The 22,060-nt window shown below is 48.3% G+C and overlaps 1 protein-coding gene across 17 annotated transcripts in view; it reads left to right on the top strand.

Moving 5' to 3' along the window:
• Myt1l (myelin transcription factor 1 like) overlaps nucleotides 1-22,060 on the top strand; it is a 414,622-nt gene that overhangs the window by 325,775 nt on the left and 66,787 nt on the right. For 14 of the 17 annotated variants that reach the window (XM_074049071.1, XM_074049083.1, XM_074049072.1 and 11 more), the window contains 7 exons: nucleotides 50-157; nucleotides 4,650-4,864; nucleotides 12,655-12,905; nucleotides 15,644-15,880; nucleotides 17,514-17,635; nucleotides 17,974-18,036; nucleotides 18,475-18,543. In XM_074049071.1, the coding sequence (XP_073905172.1) occupies nucleotides 50-157; nucleotides 4,650-4,864; nucleotides 12,655-12,905; nucleotides 15,644-15,880; nucleotides 17,514-17,635; nucleotides 17,974-18,036; nucleotides 18,475-18,543 (1,065 nt within the window). The remainder of the gene's footprint in view (nucleotides 1-49; nucleotides 158-4,649; nucleotides 4,865-12,654; nucleotides 12,906-15,643; nucleotides 15,881-17,513; nucleotides 17,636-17,973; nucleotides 18,037-18,474; nucleotides 18,544-22,060) is intronic. The other 3 variants (XM_074049081.1, XM_074049084.1, XM_074049082.1) reach the window with 1 other exon arrangement.

The following is a 22,060-nucleotide window of genomic DNA, read 5'->3' as shown; positions in this document are numbered from 1 at the left end:
TGAAGCCATTTGAGACCAGACAATTAAAATTCCCTTTCTGTAATTGCAGCCTGTCTGGATGCCCTATTGCTGCAGCAGAGAAATTGGCCAAGGCCCAAGAAAAGCACCAGAGCTGTGATGTGCCCAAGTCCAACCAGGCCTCGGACCGAGTCCTCAGGTACCCAAACAGGAGCGTGTCATGCATGAGGTTCATCTACGACCCACACCCACGGTGCCGCAGAGCGCTCAGGACACTCCAGGAGTTGGATGTGCTCACCTAGTGACAGGAGGGAGGGGATGTCCAGGCTGGACACAGGCAGGACCGTGTGGGAGCTGGAGGCCAGCTCACCTCCCAGGTCCCCAGTGCCCCCAACCTGACACTTTAAGTGAGAGAATTGTGCACAATTACGTCCGGCTTCCTCTCCGGCCTTAATAGTACATAATTCTGTGTGTGTTAGATGAGAGAAGCTTTAAAAATGAGTAAGACATCCAAAGTAGTTGTGTCCCACTGTGGAGCAGGACTTACAGGATGGAGTTACCGGTCTGAAATTACGACAGTGATGATACCACCTTGGAGCCTTATATGTCAAAGCTGCCATCTCCTTTCACCCTCAGGCTTCCCGCGGTGTGGGAGGGAGTAGGTGGCACCTCTCCACTTGACAAGAAAGACACCCAGTGTGCCGGGGCTCGGTGACAGACGTGGTCTTACTTAACTGCTGCATGTGGAGTGGGAACAGCCTGGGGAGCATTGAGTTTGGGGAGGATGATTATTGGGGCAGGAGGCAGAGAAGAAAGTACACAGACCCACTGCGCTACATACGCCTTCACTCTTACATGGCCTTTGAGGCCTTGTCCACTGCACATGGGACTGATACGTATGCGACATGAGGTATATCTGTATCTATCTAGAGACATACATAGATACATATACATCTGTGACTATCATTGCATATTCTGTCTTTCCACTCAACGTCACATCAGAGCCACGTGTCCTTGTCTCTGTATACGTCTCCTAATTGTCATTCTAACAGCCACATGTCATCACCACCTCACAGTATTCAGGCTAAACAAGAGTGCCGTACAATTTCCCCATACAGAGAACACTTGGCTTCTCCTAAATTGTTTCTTTGGTGTAAATCACTTGGAGAAAATCGCAAGGAAGGGATGTGAAAATCTTCTTGGCCCTTGTGCATTACTTCACAGTTTTCTAACAGGCTTCTGCTGTTTGTAATTAAATTGCCTTTCTCCTTCAGTGGAAAAGTTAAAATATTATAGAAAATTAGAAATATTTAACTAAGCAAAAAATAAGAGCATCTATGATCCCACGATTCTAAGATTGTCCCTCAATAAATGTAGGTATTGTTTTGCATGGGTGTTAGTATCTCTCATGGTCTCTACCTCACTGTAGCACCCTCATTTTAGGTAATAAGACTGAACACTAAGCAAATTGCAGGAGTTTCTCCCTCTCCTCCCCACCCACAGGTAGTTACTGGCAGTCCGAGAACCCTCCTGCCCCCCTAAAAATGACCTTGAGGCTATGTAATTCACGATAGGGTGACTGTGAACCAATGGAAATGTTAAAAAATGCTGAAGAGAAATTTGCAGGTATAGGAAATTAATTTCCTTCTGCCTACTTTGGCCAGACACCTTGAAAGCTAGAAAGAACCCTGTGCATGGCCCTTCCTGAGGTCGCTAGGTGACAGCTGCCCACACAGGTGTGGGTCTGCTTTGATAGTCAGCGGAGCTGGGCTTTAGCGAGAAGCCAGGCTGGGGCCAATGGCTGTGCTGCCATTGGGAGTCTCACTGTGTTCAAACCCAAGCCTCTGTTCTCCTGTGGCTTTGTGACTGAAGCTCCAACCCAGCTGATAGGATAGAAAGCTGTACCCAATCCCAACCAGAGGGCTGTGGACCAGTAACTGTGCATGGACAGGCAGTCTGCCTCTGGCTGGTATGGAGAGCCAGACCGGCCATGGAGACTGACAGACAGACAGAAAGAAGACCCACTCCAGCTAGTCAGGATGGCCTAGGAGCCAGTCTAGGCCATGGAGACTGACTCGCACTACAGCCCTGGCTCCCCTAGGGGGCACAGGACCTGGCCTCCAGGACTTCTACCTGCTCTCCAATTCCACAGGCTCACCTGGGGGGCCAGGTGTGGACACCTGCAAGATGGGTCTGCTAAGCACCTCTGTGTTTTCCATGTCTCCATGTAGGGGTGCACATTCTGTGAGGTAAGAAAAGAGATGGGAAGGAAGGAGAGAGAGGAAATTCTAAGCCTACAGTCACTTCAGAGGTTAAGGTTAAAAAAAGTTTTTAAGGAAATTGTCCAACAGGAACTTAAGACTTTAGAACAACTTTCAGTCCAGTCTTGTCAGACTTTATAATCCCAACTCCTGCACCCCGTCTCCTGCAGCCTCCCACAGCCCTCACTTCCTTTCCTGAACCTGCCCACCCCTCCTTCCCTCTGGTCTGGTCCCAACCTCTCCAAGGCTTAGGGATGGCATTTCTGCCACCCCAAACCACTGGCCTGGCCTGCAGGTGAATGAGTTGGCCCGATCCCGAAGGTACACTAGCTTCCCTTCCTCCTCTCCTTGAGACTGTCAGCGTTTTTGTTTATCTGGAATGTTCCCTCACCTCACCCGAGATCCTAGCCTTAAATCTTTGCCTGTTCTGCAATATCCGCTTCAAATGCTACCTTCTCCTTTGCAACCTATCTGACCCCACATGCCTGCCTCCCACAGAACCTCATAGCACTGGGATTATACATGCTCCCACCCCATGAGACCTGGCAAGGCAGAGACTAGACCTTTATTTACCTGTGAACCCCCGCACCGCCTGATAAACACCCAAAACAGTCAGCCAATCAATTGTTATATCATCTACATTAGTGAAAACAAAATAAATAGGTTGGTAATTTGGTGAATAATGGGTGTTTTGCCACACTAAGACATGATGGGGTGGCATGGATGTGCTACTAAGTAACATAAGAAAGCTGGCTTATGTTTCCTTTTCCAAAAATCCAGTCATCAAAACTTTGTAACTACTCTAAAAAACAAAATAAATGTGTGAAACAAGAGAAGAAATAGATTGTGCTCTGTGGGTGCACACTAACTCTCAATTACAATAGCAGACTCGTCTAAAAGCTGGGAAAGAAGTATGACATCCATTGATTTTAACACCACGTAGTTCCTAAGAATTGCTTTTAACACAGAGGAGAACTAAATGCTCTATAAAATAAAGTGTGAAATGTGTAAAAATTTAACTACGAGATAAATATTAATAATTAAATATTAAATCAATCAGAAAAAATACACCAGAACCTTAACAGATTTTAGTCTTTGAAAGAACTACAGGTGATTTTTGTATATTCTAAATATTTTTTCAATGAATTATTTAGTATTTAGTAGCCATAGAACACAAGACAGTAGTTTTAAAGTTTTTAACCCTGGGGTGAAGATACATGATCTGTGTGCTCAAACAGTTGCATCCTTTAGAAAGACAGGCTCGTGAGAGGTAGCATTCACCCAGACACACTAACAGGGACAGGGCAGCAAACCTGGTCACCTCCCCAGGTGCCCACACCGAGTCACTTGGCCTTTGCCTGTTCGCACCTGCCGGGGTTCTAATGCCACACATCTGCTCAGTCAATACTTCCAGCTCTGATAGCCCTGGTGGAGAAATGGGGTCCACTCAAAAGAAGTGTGACCCTAACACGGACACACACGTGTTATAGACTCACTGCACGTTGTTTCTTCCCACCCTTCATGGTCTCTATTTCCTGAGCATTTTGCATGGATCCGAAAGAGGAACCGGGTAAGTCTGTGCCTAGAAATACAGTTTTTTGCAATGGTTACACTCTGAAGTGATGGCTATGCGGGAGTGCCTATAAGCATTGCTCTAAGTGTTTTGCCAAAAGAAATGTAAGGAAGAAAAAGCTAATTCCGCTTCAAATACACGTCTGCACCTACTCTACAAAATGAAAGTTAGGGAAAGGAGAGGGGCATCTGCTGTACTACTTCTTTATAAGTCTAAAATAATTTCAATAAAAAGTCTAAAAATTCCATTTATAGATACTTATCCATCCACAGACACATACACACCCAAAACGAGACAGGGCATCAGTGACCCGATAATAACTCAGTGTTCTTCCATTGGAATATTTTATCCCCAAGTCTCAAATAATGACTAATAGATGAAAATCCTGACGGGATATATAAATCCAAGGCAAAATGTTTTACTGCCTTCCCATTTTATTGTCTACTAGGAACAGTTTGGTCTACTTCTATCTCAGGCTGTATCTCTAAGAGTATTTCTGTATTTCCTCTTATTTTTAAGGGGAATTTCTTATCAACTCACATCACCTTTGTAGCCTGTGCAAACAGAATGCCCATATGTCTGATTCTTCCTCATTTTCCTACCTCATCTCCTCATCATCCCCACCAGTCCTCCTAAGAGCAAAAGCAAAGGAAACAGGACATTTTACGTGTTTTATTTCTGGTTGTTTTCAGTGTTGACTCTTAGGTAATACTGTCTTTGGGGCACACTTCCTCTTTGCTCGGGAAAAGTCCTGATTCCTTGACCCATGTGGGAAATAAGGCGTGTGAGATGGCTATGAATCATGCCACACGTGTGGTCATCAGAAGGCCAAGCTGTTGTCTGTTCTCTCCTTCCAGGCCAATGTGCTTTGTAAAGCAGCTGGAGATTCCTCAGTATGGCTACAGAAACAATGTCCCCACCACCACGCCACGCTCCAACCTGGCCAAGGAGCTTGAGAAATACTCCAAGACTTCATTTGAGTACAGCAGTTACGACAACCATACTTATGGCAAGAGAGCCATAGCTCCCAAGGTGCAAACCAGGGATATATCCCCCAAAGGATATGACGATGGTAGGAGGTGCACACTCTTATACGTGAGAGACCCATTGCCATTGCTATGTTGTTGTCATGTGTGTCCGTGTCCTGAAAACCAGCCCAGCTGGGCTCACTCAGTGGGTGCCAAGGGCACGGCACCGTGGGCCCACATGCTGAGAGCTCTCAGGTCCACGAAGGGCAGGTGGGCAAAACCCGTGGGAAGGAGGGGCGTGGTTTTCCGCAATGATTTCAGAGCGTACAGAGGGAAGCCCCAGCTCCCCAAGCGTCATGGTGTGCGTGAGACAGCACCCTCGTCCAGAAAACTTTAAATAGAGGGCCCAAGACAGGTCAGGCAGAGAGACCAGCTCGCACTTCCGTGAGAAGCTCAGTGCTCACCACACCTGAATCACTGGGGAGGTGGTTTTCCTCGAATCCTAATCCAGGATCCCTGGGGATTCTCTTTGCATCAGTGTTTCTGAAAACCTTCCCAGGTTGTCTGAGCACAGCGCACTGACTACTCTACGTGGCTGTCCTCTTTGCAAGCCCTTCTCTATGTCCCTTCTCTACCTGGAGGCGCAGGTGGGAGGAACAGCAGCCTCTGTGTGCACCGTGTGGCCCCAATGTCACTGGTCACTTGCTGTCCTCCTAGAACCAATGTCACCTGACATCTTAAAAGTCTCACCTTCTCTCTACAGGGGGAAGGGATGGCTTTGAAATACTTAGAGCTCCCTCTGAAGAGAATATTTAACTAAAAACACACACACGTGGAGAAAAATGTCTAAATTGAACATTTTGGAGGTGTTTGGAAACCTTTTCTCGATTCAGTAGGAGTTGTGCATCTTTCTAAGCCAGGTTATGTATTGTGAGTGAAATTTAATAATTCTGTGGAATATCATATTAGTTATCCTTGCATGTCAATTCTTTAATATTCAGAAACACACACAAATGAAAAAGGGAACAGCTGTAAGGTATAATAGAGGTGATTGTTTTTCTCTTTTGTTTATTGGGCAATAATTACCAATTTCAGGTCTTGTTGTAATTTCTTCCCTCCAGTTGCAAGAGAAGTATGAGAAAGAAATTGCGTGTGTGTAATTGAAGTTTCTCTTGGTGTAGTTTCCAACCCATTGCCATCATGAACTCTTTAACTAGCTGTTTGCTTTTAGACACCTGTTTTGTGTTGGTTATGTGGCCTGATGTCTTTAACCTTATCGCCATGGTTGGTCCCCGGGCTTAGCCCAAATGGCTAAGGAGGGTGGAGGCAGAAGAGCGTGTTTCGGGGTGCATGCCCTTCCGTGGGCTGGAAGTGAGTCTGCTCAGGCCACTCAGCCCTTCCAGGTGTAAGTGCAGGACTCTGGACATAGGGGCCTTTCTGTGCACTTGCTTCTGGAGAGAAGGGAAGGGCTTTGTGAGGGTCAGTGGAGATGACATGGGGTTACATTGCTCTTTGTCAACCCAGAGAAGGGAACCAAAATAGATATTTCCTGCTACAGTTGTCTGGTGCAGAATATCTGTTTTAGAAAGTTAGGCTGAGCCACACTTTTCATTAATCCGCAGAAAGGAAGAATCTGTTGTTCACGCACAATTAAACCTCAGCGTTAGGACTTCAGAACACAAAAGGAGTTGCGTTCTGACACACTTAACTGAGAAAACAGGTGGAAACTCAGCTCTGTTCCACTACACTCCTTTGACAGGTTTCAGAAAGATCAGGAAGGGTCCACAGAGGACGAGATTGCTGGGTCAGGGATGTGAAGGGCATGTGGCCCAGGGGAGCCATCCCTGTACCTTAGCACCAGGTGGTGGGTCCTGGCTACAGGTGACTGTGCAGCAGGACTTCCTGAGTCTTCTCAAGCCTCACTTCAGCTGCACTTCTCAGAACCAGAAGTGCCACTGCCCCTTCTCAGAACCAGAGTCAAGCCTGCCCTAAACTTGCAATCCTTGGGGAACATAGGCAGGACCTAGAGATGCAGAATGCAGTCGTGTTGGATGTTGTCCCTAAACCACCCCAGCTGTGGCCAAAGCCAGCCTCTTAGCATGAGGTCCTGACTTCAAGTCCAAGTACCACCAAAAAAAAAAAAAAAGCCAACTTCCTTTGCAGTCAGCAAATCTTTCTCCAACTGCCTGTCTCCCCCACACTGCATAGTGGCTCACTGTCTGTCCGTGTGTCAGTCGTTCTGGTCTTTCCTTCTGGTAGAAGTTTTCAAAGAAGACCATGAAATGCACTAATGCACAGGGAAGCAGGGGTGCATTCTGCCTGAGGAAGTGGGTGAGCTCGGTCCTGAAGTTGGAGCAGAATGATAGGAAGCATGGACACCCAGGGTTTGTGAGGACAGCCGGTGGCCTGGGGAGGCTGGGAGGAAGTGCATGGGGTGCAGTGGAGGGGATGGCAGGGTGACAGACCAGCCCATGGTAAATGGATCCCATCTCCTTTGCCTGTTAAATAGTAACTAAGAATGGCTTTTTTGTTGTGGAGGTACTGAGGTTTGAATTCAGGGTTTCATGCTCGCTAGGCAGGTGCTCTACAGCTTGATCCATGCCTCCAGCACTAAGAATAGGTTTTAAAGGCCATGAATGGTAGTGTACTTCTGTAAACCCAGCTACTCTGCAGGTAGAGATAGACGGCCATGATTCAAGGCCATCTAGGGCCAAGTTAGCAAGACCCTACTTCAAAAACAACCCAGGGATGGTTACGCACCCTTGCAATCCCACCATCTCCAGAGGCAGAGGTGGTGAGATCAAAGTCTGAGATAGCCACGGGCAAAAGTGCAAGACTGTGTCTGAAACACAAACTAAAAAGCAAAAGGACTGTAAATGACTCAAGTGGTAGAATGCCTGCTAGGCCCTGAGTTCAAACCCCAGTACTACCAGGAAAAAAAGAATGACCTTTACATTTTAAAATGTTTCAATCAAAAAACAGAGGGAGAAACTCTTATGACATGCAACACAGTATGAAATTTCACTCTCCATGACCATAGTTTTTGACCACAACCAAAACTACTCACCTGTGGTCTGGGGTACCATCCAGGACAACCACAGAGCCATGTAGCCACAATGGAGACCACTCGGTCCTCAGAGTCTCAACCATTTACCACTGGACCCTCTACAGGAAAAGGCTCTGATGTGGGTATAAGTAGCTCTGGTCACTCCTCCCAGCAGGACCTCACCACCCTCGGGTTTGTTCAAATTCCCAGAATCCCCAGCCCGCAGTGGACTCCTCCCCAGCTCTTCCCTTTGGCTGGTCCCAGCTTCCAAATTCTCCAAGCTTAGCCCTTTGATCATCAAAGCTCCTCTTTTTACACTCCACAAGTTCCACCCCACTCTCCTGCCCTTCCCCCTCACCTGGTCCAGCCTCATGTACCAGCCCTGAAGCCAACCAGCCAAGTCCTACACATTAATCCTCTAGAGGGGTTTTCCTGTCCCCTCTGGGGCTGGTCACCCTTCCTTCTGGCTGGAAGCCTTCCCTCGGCCTCTCTCCTGCCCCATTTTCCTGGTGTAGCTCCCAGGGAGCCTCGTTAGCTGGGTTCTCAGAGCCTCCCAGCCTGCTGCAGCGGCATGTCCTCACCCTCTTGCAGACAGTCTAGGTAGACACCTTGCCAATCTCTGCAGCCCATTGGGGAGCTCTGTGTCTCATCCCTGGCTCATTTCACCTGTGAACGTCTCGTCTTCCCCCAGACTATAAGCTCCTGGTGGGTCACCAAACCCTGCAATACAGGACAGACCCAGCAGGCAGTCGCTATGCTGAGGGAATTCTGGTTGAGAGACAGAAATCAAGACCCCGTGAGTGCACCAGCTGCTCTGCAGACCTTATCCAACAGTCTCTCCCATAAGAAGGCGCCTTTGGTTCCATGTCCAAATCTGCATCCACTTTTCAGCTTGCTGTGGTGAGCTCTGTAGGCATTAGGACATCGGAAGTGGTATAGACTAAGCAGGCCTCGAGGTGACCCACGCCCCAGTGAACACAGCCACGTTCACGGAGGGAATCTTACCCTGGTAGTCTTGTCTAGCTGGTCCTCATGAAAACCCTGGATTGTAATGATGTATTTATGTTATGTGCAGGAAGTTGCTAATGCCTGAGCAAACAGGCCTTGCTGGGAGAATGAGACATGAATGCAGTACAGATTTCAGAAGCAGAGAGGCTGATGGGAAGTTCTGGAAGTTGTGTGTTTGTTCTGACTTTGGGTTTTCAGTCGGTTTCAACCATGTTTAATCCTAGGGGTCTGTAATGGCGTCCTGCTTCCTGCAGCCAGGGACAGGGTACTGGGAGAGGTGGCCCTCTGTGGCTGCCAGGGCTGTCAAACACTGGTGGCCTCCACAGGAAAAGCCATCACACCCCTCAGAGAGTACGTCATCTGAGAATGCAGCAAACGCTTCCTACTCATGGATGGAAACACAATTTCACTTAAAATACAGCAAAGAAAATGCACTGTGTTATGGGACTGGTGAACTGCGCTCTGACCTAGGGAGGAGGGTGACAGACTCTCTGCTGGATGTACCCCATCCTGCATCACCCGTGACCTCAGCACCACGGCCCAGAGCCATGCTAAGTGCAGTCCAAATAGTACAAGTTGTAGCAGCATTGTGTGCGTTACAAACAGGCAATATTATCAGCACGGAGGACTTGCCTTCCTGAGGGATTTACAGTTGAGACACTCTTTGATTTTGAATTTAAAAAATGGTCTTTATACTTAGTTCTAGGACGGAGATGGAGGTAAATACCCTGGTCGATAGCAGTGTGGGTTAAGAGATAACTCCTTGAGGAGTTATTGACAGTTTGTTAAAATTGTGCTCTGTCCACTTGTCCTACTGCAGGTACAGCATCTGTGTCTTCAACAGGTGGGAACATAGATACACCACCAAGTTTACAATTTATAACTTAAAGGCAACTTAAAGTGATCCTAATATGAGAGAAAGAACTACAGCCATTTAAAAAATTCATTTCAGTGAACTTGTCCATGGCGGTAGCATTTTTAACATGTCAAATGCTAGACACACCAGGCAACCCACCTCCCCGGCTGCAGCCAGGCCCTCTCCACATCCTTCTTACCCTGAGGCAGAGTGGTTTCTGCATCTCTGTGGTGGGCACACAACAGTGTCTTATAGGAGTTGGAGGGCTAGATGTCATCCTGCTGGACAGTCCCACAGGCCCAGCCTGGGGCAGTCACTGTGAGAAGGGACACTACAGGAGCCAGCCACTATAATCATCAGTGCACCCACACACACCCAAGTAGCATCCCTCACCAGTGCTGAGAGGGGCACCATACACCTGTGCCAGCCACACTGTTCCACAGACCCAAGTGGTTGCTTTCATTTTTTTCAGAAATCAGTTTTTCTCCTGAACCAAGTGGTGAGGCTTCACCAGCTTAAAAAACAAAAAATGGCCAGGCATGGCTGCACATAGCTGTAATCCCAGAGCTGAGGCAGGAGTATCTCAAGTTTGAGGCCAGCCTGGCTACATAGCAAAACTCTGCCTTTAAAAAAAAAAAAAAGACAAATCCCCATATGTGTTACTTAATTTTCTTTTGACAGGACTGGGGTTTGAACTCAGGGCTTCATACTTACTAAGCAGGTGCTCTACCGCTTGGGTCACACTTTCAGCCCTTTTTGCTCTGGTTATTTTTCAGATAGGGTCTTGCTTTTTGCCCAGGCCAGCCTGGACCTCGATCCTCCTATTTTAGGCTTCTTGCCATCACGGGACGATTGGCACATGCGACCTCACCCAGCATTTTTTTCACTGAGATGGGGTCTCTTGAACTTTGTCGTCCAGGTTGCCCTGGAACGGCAGCTTCCCGTTCTCGCCTCTATGTAGCTTGGGATGACAGGTGCACACTATGATGCTGGTACGGATGGAGTTTGGCAAACTTTTTGCCTCACTGGGCCTTGTACTGCAGTCCTCCCAGTTGCATCCTTCCAAGTAGCGAGGATTCCAGGCATGAGCCACGGCAGCCTGGTTAAGTCTCCACAGTGTCCATGCTCCTGTTTTATAACAAGATTTTACATGATGTAGAATTATAAACTTCAGTCCACAACCTGAGTCCCAAAATACCATGGGCAATGACACAGTGTGGCCTGGCCTCCCAGGGCCTCCCATGCCCACTGGCAGGCCCCGTGAGCCTCTGCTGTGTCCCTCTGTTCTGCTCCTCACTGCACAGTGTCTTTCCTTGGGCTTTTGGCCACTATCCACACTGTGCTATTCAGGTCTGCCATTTCCGTAAGGGCATCGAGAAAGGAGAAGGTGGACGGGCACCAGTAGCCACTGGCCTCACTGACTGCTCGCCCCACCTGTGTAGGAGTTGGTCCCTCATCTGCTCTGAGGCCAGTTAACCCAGTACAACAATGCTGTCAGCAAGTGGATCATGTCATGTCATGTACTATGTGTGTGGGAACTGAGCCTCTGGTCCACTGAGGCAACCAGATGGAAGTGGTCATTTGTTTGCGGGGTTTGCTTCATCCTTTTTAGTGGGGTCTGAGATGAGAACAGGCGGTCGATTCTCATCCCGGGCTGTGGTCACCTCTGTGTGGTCTGGGGTGACCTCAGCTTGCAACGTGTGGTGTTCCTCTGCTTAATATCCTGAGAGTACAGCCTTTTTGCACACACAGGTGGCCAGCGATGAGCGCTTCGTTCTGTTTTTCCTTTAAGTGTTTGGGGCAATTTCTTCACATAGATCATAAAGTCCATGTGAGGTTTGCTGGCTGTTTGTTCTTCTTCCTTTTTGGAGGAAAGCTGAGGTCAGGCTGAGGGACAGGGCTGCTAGTGACTTCATGGATCACAACCAGGAAAGCAGTGACCTCCCAGGGTCCCCTCACAGCCAGAGCCACTGCCATAGCTTCCATCAGAACCACCAGCATGGTGCTCTCCAGTGGGGACTGGGCAGCCCTTGGCACAGTGACCCAGCCTGCCCCTGCTCACAAGGGGAGAGGAGCATAGGAAGAAGAGTGTCTCAAAGGAGGGGCCAGAGTCAGGACATTGGCAAGTCAGACTTTGCAAGGGCATTCGGACACTCAGGGGGCACCTTTGGGTAACTCCTCACTCTGCTGGACTCCAGGTGGAACACCCTAACCAGGCAGTAACACTGTATTAATGAAGAAGGCCTCTCCTACTGATATTTTCTCATTCATGTGCTAAAAGAGAAATTTAAACACCTCTAAAAAAAATACCCTTGGGTGCTGAGCAACAGGCCTGGAAGGGAAGTCCCCTGCGAGCACACAGGAGGCTATTGACATGAAGGAATGGGGAGGAAACCCAGCCCTGCACTGCACTGCTGGGCCCTGTGGTGTCTAACACCACCCTGGGCTGATGTGCACCCTTCTTTCACTCCTGGGCCCTATAGGATAAGAGGTGTTTGGGTCCCATTGTCTGGCCTGTGGGTCTGCATCCAAAAACCCACCTCTCAAAGCACAGGGTCCCCACAGTCCCTGCAGGTCCTCTCTCAGACCCTGCTGAATCTAGGTCACTGGCACCTGGATCACTGAATCCCAGGTGGCAGTCACGCCCTCCTGGCTGGAAGGAGTGGGCAATCTCTTGACCCATGGGTGATGTCCTAGTTCCAAATGAGCCACTCACTTCAAGTAGCCTAGCCAGGTGTGTCTGTCCTTCAAAGGACCAGCACTCAGGAGCAGCCAATGGAAGACAGGATGCATCCTGTCCAAGGCACCCCAGTTCTCTGCCCACTCAGACATGCACAGTGTTAAAGGGGGAGGGAGGTGCGGGGTCTTTCTTCATGCTCCCGGTCGCTGTGTGTGTAAATGCGGGCGGGTGGCGGGACGGGTGGGCTGGTGGCCGGTCCCGGGCGCGGGGCTTGAGTCGTGCTGTCTGTCGTGTGTCCCTGTAGCCAAGCGGTACTGCAAGAACGCCAGCCCCAGCAGCAGCACCACCAGCAGCTACGCGCCGAGCAGCAGCAGCAACCTGAGCTGCGGCGGCGGCAGCAGCGCCAGCAGCACGTGCAGCAAGAGCAGCTTCGACTACACGCACGACATGGAGGCGGCCCACATGGCGGCCACGGCCATCCTCAACCTGTCCACGCGCTGCCGCGAGATGCCGCAGAACCTGTCCACCAAGCCGCAGGACCTGTGTGCAGCGCGGGTACGCCTCGGGGCCAAGGTCACGGGCCGGCCTGGTGCCCGCGCCCTCCGCGCAGCGCTCGCTGCGGGAGCGCCTGGTGGCCCGGGAGCGTCATGATGGGGAGGATGCTAAGTGAGGAGGCGCTCGCAGACCTCCTCCTGTTTAGGATCCAGAGTCATTGGGGTAGGCAGAGGACATCGCACCATCTTTATGGCTCTCAAATGAGCGTGCAGAGAATGCAAAACTAAAGGGCAGTGCACCCCGAGGTGAAATGCGGGACGGTTTGCAGCTCTGCTGTGGAATAAACGCGGGCTCTCCCCTCGCCCATGGCTGTCCCCTCGCCCATGGCTGTCCCCTCGCCCGTGGCTGTCCCCTCGCCCGTGGCTGTCCCCTCGCCCGTGGGCTGGCTCCCAGGGTGTGAAAGATTTCACAGAAAAGCAAGAATTGAAGCAGAAGCAAATTTTTATCACTTTTCAAGCAAAGAGTGCCGACACTAAGAGGTATCAGCCCAGAGTAGAAAGGATATACTGTTGACATTTGGTTTTTCAGTCCAGCTAGCTGTTCCACAGATGGCTGGGGTGGTCAGTTTGGTAGCACAGCTTGTGCAGTCCTTTCTGTGACATCATGAGGGCATGTATGTTGTCAACAAGATGCAAGTGGGGTTCCATGTGAATTCAAAACAGTTTCTGTAAAACAGCCTTCCTGCCAGACAAGGTGGAGTCCTTTACAAAATGGAGTAGGTTCAGCAATTTGAATTGGGGCCTTACAGTCTTCATATGGGGATTATAACTGTGTAGGGTCTTACCAGTCTCTTCCTTGTGGGTATTGAGAGCAGGAAAGGGACAGAGCTGCCTGGCCCAGACCACTAGATGGCCAGAGGGAGCCAGGAGAGTCAGAGAGCAGCTATGTGCTCTCAGATGGGCATGCACCTCGAGTTCCCAACACTGACAGTAGTTGTTGTGAATATTGTAATTTGTGTGAGTACAGAAAGGTTGGTAATCTTGAGTTTGCAAATGCTTTCTTTTGATATTTTATTCCTAGCTAGGGGAGCAGCTTCAGGGGCATGCAGTTTTCATGGTGACAAGGGCTGCTGAAAGCAAAGCTAAGAGGCAAGAGATTCCTTGTGGCAAGACCAAAGCACAGAAACCTGTTCCCCTCCCCCTCTTTTTTTAAAACTTTCTTAAAATTATACTGACACTAAGAATAACTTCAGTATCATGTGGTCTTATCAAAGCATGAAATAAGTAGTGCACTTGACATAGTTCAGGAAGAATGATACTATAAAATGAATCAAGGGAACAGCCTCAAATGGGATTCTCGGCCCTTTTCCCTCCTCCTATGGTGACGCCCAGCGGGAGGCCCTTCTGGACATTAGAGCTGACAGCCTCACTCCAACTCTAAGGTCAAATTTTTGCCCAAGAGACTATAACTCTTTGAGGAAAAAATGGGGAATTATTGGGGCATCCTGATGTTTCTTGCTCTCTGTCCTCCCACGGGGCAAACTCTGAAGAGCTTGACCTGTTTGAAAGCATCACTGTATCTTGTATAGTGTCGCCTTGTACCTCTGGCTTCCCTGTTGAAGCGCTTAGCTGAGTCGCAGGCGTGAGGGCACCCACAGCAGGTCGGGCCAGAAGCCCTGCAGCAAAGGCCTTTGCACCTCTCTTAAAGTGGGTATTCCCTCAACAGTGGAGTCCGTGTTGGAAAGAAAATTCTAATCTATTCCTCAACTTCCAGGTCTTTCCTTTTCCTCCTCTCTAACTCTTTTCTTGTTTGTTTGTTCATGTGTTTTGTGGTGCAGGAGCTAGAACTCGGGGCCTTGTGTACACTAAGCAAGCATTCTACCACTGAGCTACACCCCAGCTTCTCCTCTCTAATTCTTGAATTATTGGTGTCAGTGAAACTAAAGGAAAAAATTTAAGCTTATCTATATGTATACACACACACACATTCACACACATATTTTTCATCTTGTAGGTATTTGAACTGGAATGAAATCAAAACTAAGCACTTATTTGAATTTCTTCTGGCCAAGTTTATTTCTAAAGTCAGAGATAAACTGTGGGGGAGGAGAGAGAAAGAAAAGAGAGACTAACAAGTGGGAGACGGATGGATGGATGGATGAGTGATTGGATGGATGGATGAATGGTTGAGTGGGTGGATGTAGGGAAGGATGAATGGTTGAGTGGGTGGATGGATGGATGGATAGAAGGATGGATAGATGGATGGTTGGGTGGGTGGATGGGTGGGTAGGTGGGTGGATGGATGGATGGATGGATGGTTGGATGGGTGGATAGCTGGATGGATGGATGGGTGGATGGATGGATAGTTGGATGGGTGGGTGGATGGGTGGATAGTTGGATGGATGGGTGAGTGGATGGATGGATGGGCAGATGGGTGGATGGATGGGCGGGTGGGCGAAAGGGTGGATGGATGGACAGATTGATGGTTATTTATATGGATGGATGGTGGATGGACAGATGGTTGTGTAGGTGGATGGATAGATGGATGGTTGGATGGATGGGTGGGTGGAAAAATGGATGGATGGATGACTTTTACAAGCAATTTTGCAGGTAAGCCTGGGGTAGTAGATATGTGCCAACAGACCTGGTCAGTTCACCTTGGGAGTTTTTGTCAGTGAGACAGCAGTGAGGGATTTTGGGGAGAATGTGACCTGGATGAAGGTGAGACGGCAGTTTGGGAGAACGGATAGTGTGGTGAGGTGGTAGGGCCAGCCAGGTTATGTGTTTCTCTGCCAACAGAACCCTGACATGGATGTGGATGAGAACGGTACCCTGGACCTCAGCATGAACAAGCAGAGGCCGCGGGACAGCTGCTGCCCGGTTCTGACGCCCCTGGAACCCATGTCCCCACAGCAGCAGGCAGTGATGGGTAACCGGTGTTTCCAGCTGAGTGAGGGGGACTGCTGGGACCTGCCAGTAGACTACACCAAGATGAAGCCCCGGAGGATAGACGAGGACGACCCCAAAGAGATTACTGTATGTACTGCCCCTGTCCCACCCATGTTCCTTGGGGAGCTAAGAGGGGGCCCATACTGCACAAGAAAATGTCTGACCTTTAGCTGACAAAGACTTAGATCCAGATAAGATGTGTGACTGACACTGATTTGAGTGACACAAACTATTAACTCTTAAATTTTATTTTTCAACGAGTGTGTTTTGTTACAAATGATTTCTCTAGGAAGATGTACAAACAGCGTACCAGTTCATTTTCAAAGAAAACAATTCAGGGTTCTCTTTGTTGGTAGTGGATTGTAAATCTTAAAGGCTTAAATTATCAGGCATAATGGGGCTCTCCTATAATCCCAGCACTTGGAAGGCAGATGCAGGAACTCCAATAGTTCCAGGCCAACCTGGGCTGAACAGCAAGACCCTGTCTTCTAAGATAAAGTAAAAAGTACTTGAATGCTTACTCGTGTGCTACTAACAGGTTAGCTCTTTGGAAGGACCATATCTCTTCTCTAAGAAACATGTATTCTTGCGATTTTGCTCCAGATTTGACTAAATTATCCTCATGATAACCTAAATCCTTGTTTGCCGCAATGTTGCTAAAACACCTGTGTCGCAAACATATTTTAATCGGTCCTAATTTCCAAATTCAGGTTATTAAAGTAGATATAATTCGTCTTGGGCATAAAAATGGAGAGGACTGTTGAACTTTTCTTCGGTGTTCAAGTCTGAAAATTATGGCATCTTTATTCACCACGAAAAGGAAAACTTGAGTGGAATAAGGAGACCTCCATCAAGGCATTAGGCTCTTACAGAAATAGGATGTGGAAAAGAAACATTGGCCCCTTGAAGGGATTGGCGAGGAGACACCTGCCTGTAAGCCCGTTTTGATTTAAGTATCCAGGCATTTGTAAAAGGACAATCAAATCTGAGTGGCAAACTAAATTTTTAAGTACTTTTTCCTGTGCTGCAGTATTAAGTCGCTACTACCAAAAGGAATATGGTAGTTGAATTCCTGGGTTTATTTTTAATTAGAATTAAGCCCTCCTTGAGGTAAGACCTTGCCTTGTAGTGTGTAGGTGGACCTAGGACACACACCTGCTGAACACTGACCTCTACAGGAATTTCCAGGTTACTGCAAGTAGACACACCAAAAACAGGTACTTTGTGTAAAAAAGGAGATGCGCCCAAGAATAATTTAAGATTGCGACTTAACATAGCTGATCTGCTGGCACCTTTAGGCAAGGCCCCAGACTTAAGTTAAGGCTCTGCTGTGAAACCCTTAGTTGTAGAGTTGTTCTTTGCAGGTTAGCGTTGAGTAAGGTGTCCCTATGACTCAGCGCCCACAGGTGTCACTGGACACTGGATGAGGAAAGTCAGAGTGGTCTCTTGGGCTGTGAAACCATCTATTGTCCCATTGCGAGCTTGGGAGACTGAATCAGAGCCCCAGTGGCTGGCAGGTTATGGTAGTCTCAGAAGTTTAGAACAGAGGTTGGACATCCAGTTTGGTTTTCATCAGGGTGTGATTGGGACAAAGACACGTTGAGATTTCACATGTAGAAGAGGCAGAAAAGCAGGGGAGGCAACCCTGTAGCCGTGGGAGCCTTCTTTGGCTGACGCCGTGTGTTAGCACTGTGGCTCTGAGCTTGTGTTTTGTCTGCAGCCTGAAGACTTGGACCCATTCCAGGAAGCTCTGGAAGAACGAAGGTATCCGGGGGAGGTGACCATCCCAAGCCCCAAACCCAAGTACCCCCAGTGCAAGGAGAGCAAAAAGGACTTAATAACGTAAGCATAGCACGAGGTGACGTTACGGTCTTCTTAATTCTCCCGTTCCTTGCTTATTTGGAAGACCGGACCTGTATATGCCTTGCCCTTTGAGCATGCACACTGACGCCTCAGGCTGCCAGCTGGGTAGACGAGAGGCCACCGCACCTGCTCGTTCTCCATGGGGCTCTACTGTGTGGCACCATTTCATTAACCCCTGCATTTTCAGCTTTCTCCAGGGTGCTCAAGTCCCCTTGCAGACATTGCAGCTAAACTGGAAACAATGAAACTTTTTACAAAGTTTATTTTTTGTAAACATACTTACTATTCTGGCTGTTTTTGTTTTTGTTTGGTGGCAGATGTCCAACTCCAGGGTGTGATGGGAGTGGTCATGTGACCGGTAATTACGTCTCACACAGAAGGTGTGACTTCGTTTTTTTCATGGTGGATTCTGTCTTTCCAATTTATTGTTTTCAGCTTACCTCAACAATGCCGTCAAAGTAAAAATGTTGAATTCTGTGTCAACCCTTAAGTGCTGTATGTTGACCTTCAAAAACTTGTTTAGGTGTCGTATGACGACTTCCACCACTAAACCACTCAACCGTGCATCGTTCTTCTCAGATGCATAAGCCAAAGAGCACAGTTTATCTTCTCTTATAAGAAACTGCTGGTTCACAGAAGTGTTTTCTTGAACCTACACTTGGACATACTTAGAGTGAACTATACCAAAAATTCAATATACAGCACTTGCACCATTGCTCTTCTGCATTGAGTTTTTAATTTCGACTCTGTGTTGTGTTCGTGCGGGTGGGCCCGCTGCCTGGGGGTTCTCTCACTGGCTCTCCTGGCCTGTCTTACAGTCTGTCTGGCTGCCCTCTGGCGGACAAAAGCATCCGAAGCGTGCTGGCCACCAGTTCTCAAGAGCTCAAGTAAGCAAGCCTCGGCGGCAGTGGTTCTAGCAGCCTACTTACCCAGTAGTTCACAGAAATGGGAAAAGTGTCCTTGAAGGGAGAGTCGCCTGTGACTTGGGTGCCTGGCTTAGCATGCAGGAGGGGGCCTCGGGGTTCAGCTGCCCCTCCAGTCAGTTCCCACACATTTTCCTCTAGTTCCTTCCTGCTGCATCCTTCCTACCTGCAGGTTCCAAAGACATAGGTATTTTCTCTTCAGATGTCTCCAAGGAAAACCTGACGCTTACTCAGACCTTTAGGATATGGTTGTCGTTTTTAAAATCAAAATTAAGCTATTAAAATCAGAAGTCAACGTAATTCTTCAAAACATCCAGACTTAAACAGAACTAAAGACAAAAGTCCACCAAGATGACAGTCTGTCCCTTAATGCCCTGTGGTCTTAGTCACTAACACCGCTCAGGCCAGTGATAACTCAGTTCAGCTGCACACACAGACACGCACACCTTCTAAAATTGTCCCTCCCTCTCCTCTGTGCCTGACGCTTGCAAGTATAATCCTGGCAAAACATGACCTCCATCCACACCAGCAGCCTGGGGTTCCCTTCCTCTGGATGTGTGTACCACACAATCCTAGGCAGGCTTTGGAGTCACACAAAGAACATTAAAACCCTGTCGCTCTAGTTAGGCTTTCAGGTGGGTGTGTGTAAGGAAGGAGGGCAAGACTGGACAGACACACAGCGTGATGAGAGCCAAGTGTCCCCTGAACAGTCTTTTTCCTCATTGAATAGAGCAGTCATCGTCTCAAATTGCTTGGCTTTCATTTGCTGGGGAAAAGGTTTTAATATCCACGCAAGGAAGACCCGTATTTGATTCCTCTTCCACCCATCCCGCCCACCCCCACCCCAGTCCCATGACCACAGGCCAGGGGTTGCCCTGAGTGCAGGGCTCTGCCTCACACCATGTCATTTCTTGCAGGACCCCTGCCCAGGGCCCTAGTGCCATAGATCACCTGCTCATGTTCAGTGACTTCCTGAACTAGCCTCCCGTCCCCGGACTCTTGGACTTTTCTTCATGGATGTTGTTCAGCAGAGGGCTGTAGTCTGTACTGTCATCCAAAGCAGTGCCCAGTGGACAAATAGCTCTAGAACCCCAAAGCGACAGCCTTAGCAACATCAGCTCGGCTCCCTTTGTCAGGTGTCTTCTTGTCGTGGCTTCAACCACATTTCTCTCCTGGTCGAACGCGGCTCACCTGCACTTGGATCTTGGCCAACACATCGGCGTGTGCAGCATGCCCTTGACTTTCTTGACGAGGAGTGCTTCATCTCAGTTCCACCAGGCCAGGGGCAAGCAAGAAAAATGGCCTTTGTGTTGCTTTCATCTCCTGTCGCTTCTGACCCTAGTGTCTCAGGACCCCCAGGACCAGGCCATTTTTCTGGTGGGGTCATCCTCACTGTTTTGCATCCCTTAACGCTGGGCTTAGACTTGATGTTGCTGTGAAAGTCTGCAGTTTCCACGCGCTCTTCTCTTCTCCTCTCGTCTTTTCTTGAGTGCTGATGTGCTCACCATCCTCAGAGGGAGGCGGTCTACTCTTGGGCACTCGGGGTCAAGATGGACAGGTCAGCGCCTTTCTTGCCCTCTTCCTGGAGGGAAGGCTGTGTAATGAATGCAGGGGGCAGATGGCTTTGCCTGATTTGGGTTGATTTAAATGACACACATATTTCTAAGCTTGTCTTTACAAATAACTTCCATGTTGCTTGACTTGAAAATCTAAACTTGACTAATTTCCTGAAATGATCCATTTTTGCCAATGCAGCTTCAACTCTAAGAATTTCCATCCAATGTCTTTTAGAGAGAGACTAATGTTTAAACAACCAATTCTTATTTGTCGATATGTCTTTCTCAAATGAGTAAAGTCACAAATCTTCGTATATTTTCCTTTAACCTTTCCATTGGTGAGCCTCCATCCATCACTTTTGTTGTTAGTCAGGTCTTTTGAGCTACTTTCCCAAGCAGAGGAGCCTGGACCCAGCCCTCTGCCTCCTACAGCTGCTTCCCTTAGCATGTGTCTTTGCACTGTATTATCACTTACATTCCTTTGTAAAGGTTTTGGTCAATTCCAGCCATAGCACCTTGCCTGAGGAAGAGAGTGAAGTCACTCTTGGTTGTACAGTACAACACGCTCTACTTACAACCCTGTCTACTTACATATTAGGAAGCGGGTCCCAATGACCTCACAAGAGTCTCAATAACACATCAGCTACTTTTCTGGAAATTTTCCTCTTGTCATTTCCAACACTGAATTTTTATAGTTGGCCATTAGCAGGACATTCTTGGTGATGGACAAAATCAATTTTGCCAGGTAAAGCCTAGCCCGTAGACTTCCTGAGGGGACATTTTGCTCAGTTTTTATCCAGAGCAGCAATTTTGGGATAGTTTCAAAAAGAAATCAGTAATTTTGTGTCTGATTGTGTACAATGTGTAAACTAAGAATTATTAAAATGTAATGTGTCCATGAATCTTATTCAAACTCAGGCATACTTCTTTGTGCGGCCCCTGGTCTGCCTGATATAGAAGGCAGAGCTCAGAGGCTCAGAGTGAAGCAGGAGCCCATGGGAGAGGGAGCCCTGAGGAGGCAGAGGAGGTTGTGTGACGGAGCACTAGTGCTGTCCTGGACGGCCCTTCACACACCTCCTTCCAGCCTACCTCACATAGCACTTAGGGAGTCCCTGACATTGAGGCTTTGGGCCAGAAGCAAACAAAAACAAATAAAACTGTGCAAACTAGAGCAAGCTTTTGGTGAGAACTCTTCCTCACGTGAACTATGGTTCTGAGAGAACTTTCTTCTCTTGGATCTGGCTAGGATTCCTAAAGAAATCAGCACTGAAGTACAGCCTGCACCTAGTCTCCAGCATGACCGGACTGTGCTTGGGAGCCTTGGTCCCAGCCAGGGTTTCCTTTTCCCCCTCTGGAGGCCGTTCACCTACAGACCCTGGCCTGATGTAGAGTTTTAACCATGTCAGTAATGGACCTTGGCCCTGGAGAAAACGATTGCCATTAAAGGCAATGAGCTCTCGCAGTGAAGCTATGCTGACCTCACTTGGGCTTTGGTTGGCCACAGTTAGACACCTTCTCCTTCGTCATGTCTTGTCCTAGGACACTCCCAGTGCGATGCATCATCAGTGCAAAGCCGTGGTGCCTGACCTTTGATTTCATGATCATGGGATGGGGGATCCCCCTTTTCTACCTTTAGGATATCCTTTCACAGATTCTGCAGTCCCTACGCATATATTCTAGACATTTTTAGCTTAGGCTTACAGGAATTTTAGACACACATACATAAACCTTTTTAAAACCCTAGTTGCATTTATTTTAAAATAAACTAAGACAAAGAATTAAAATTCTGAACTTGGGCCAAAACAGAACAGCTCCTTACTTCCAGCCTGTGCTCAGGTTTTGTGCTCAGTTGTGGTCTCGGCAGGTACAGGGAGAGCATTCGGCAGGATGTCACAGAGCACCTTCACCCCCCGCCCATGCCCTCG

This window comes from Castor canadensis, chromosome 12 (assembly GCF_047511655.1).
Source record: "Castor canadensis chromosome 12, mCasCan1.hap1v2, whole genome shotgun sequence".
Taxonomy (NCBI): domain Eukaryota; kingdom Metazoa; phylum Chordata; class Mammalia; order Rodentia; family Castoridae; genus Castor; species Castor canadensis.
This window is presented reverse-complemented; position numbering and strand designations above follow the sequence as displayed.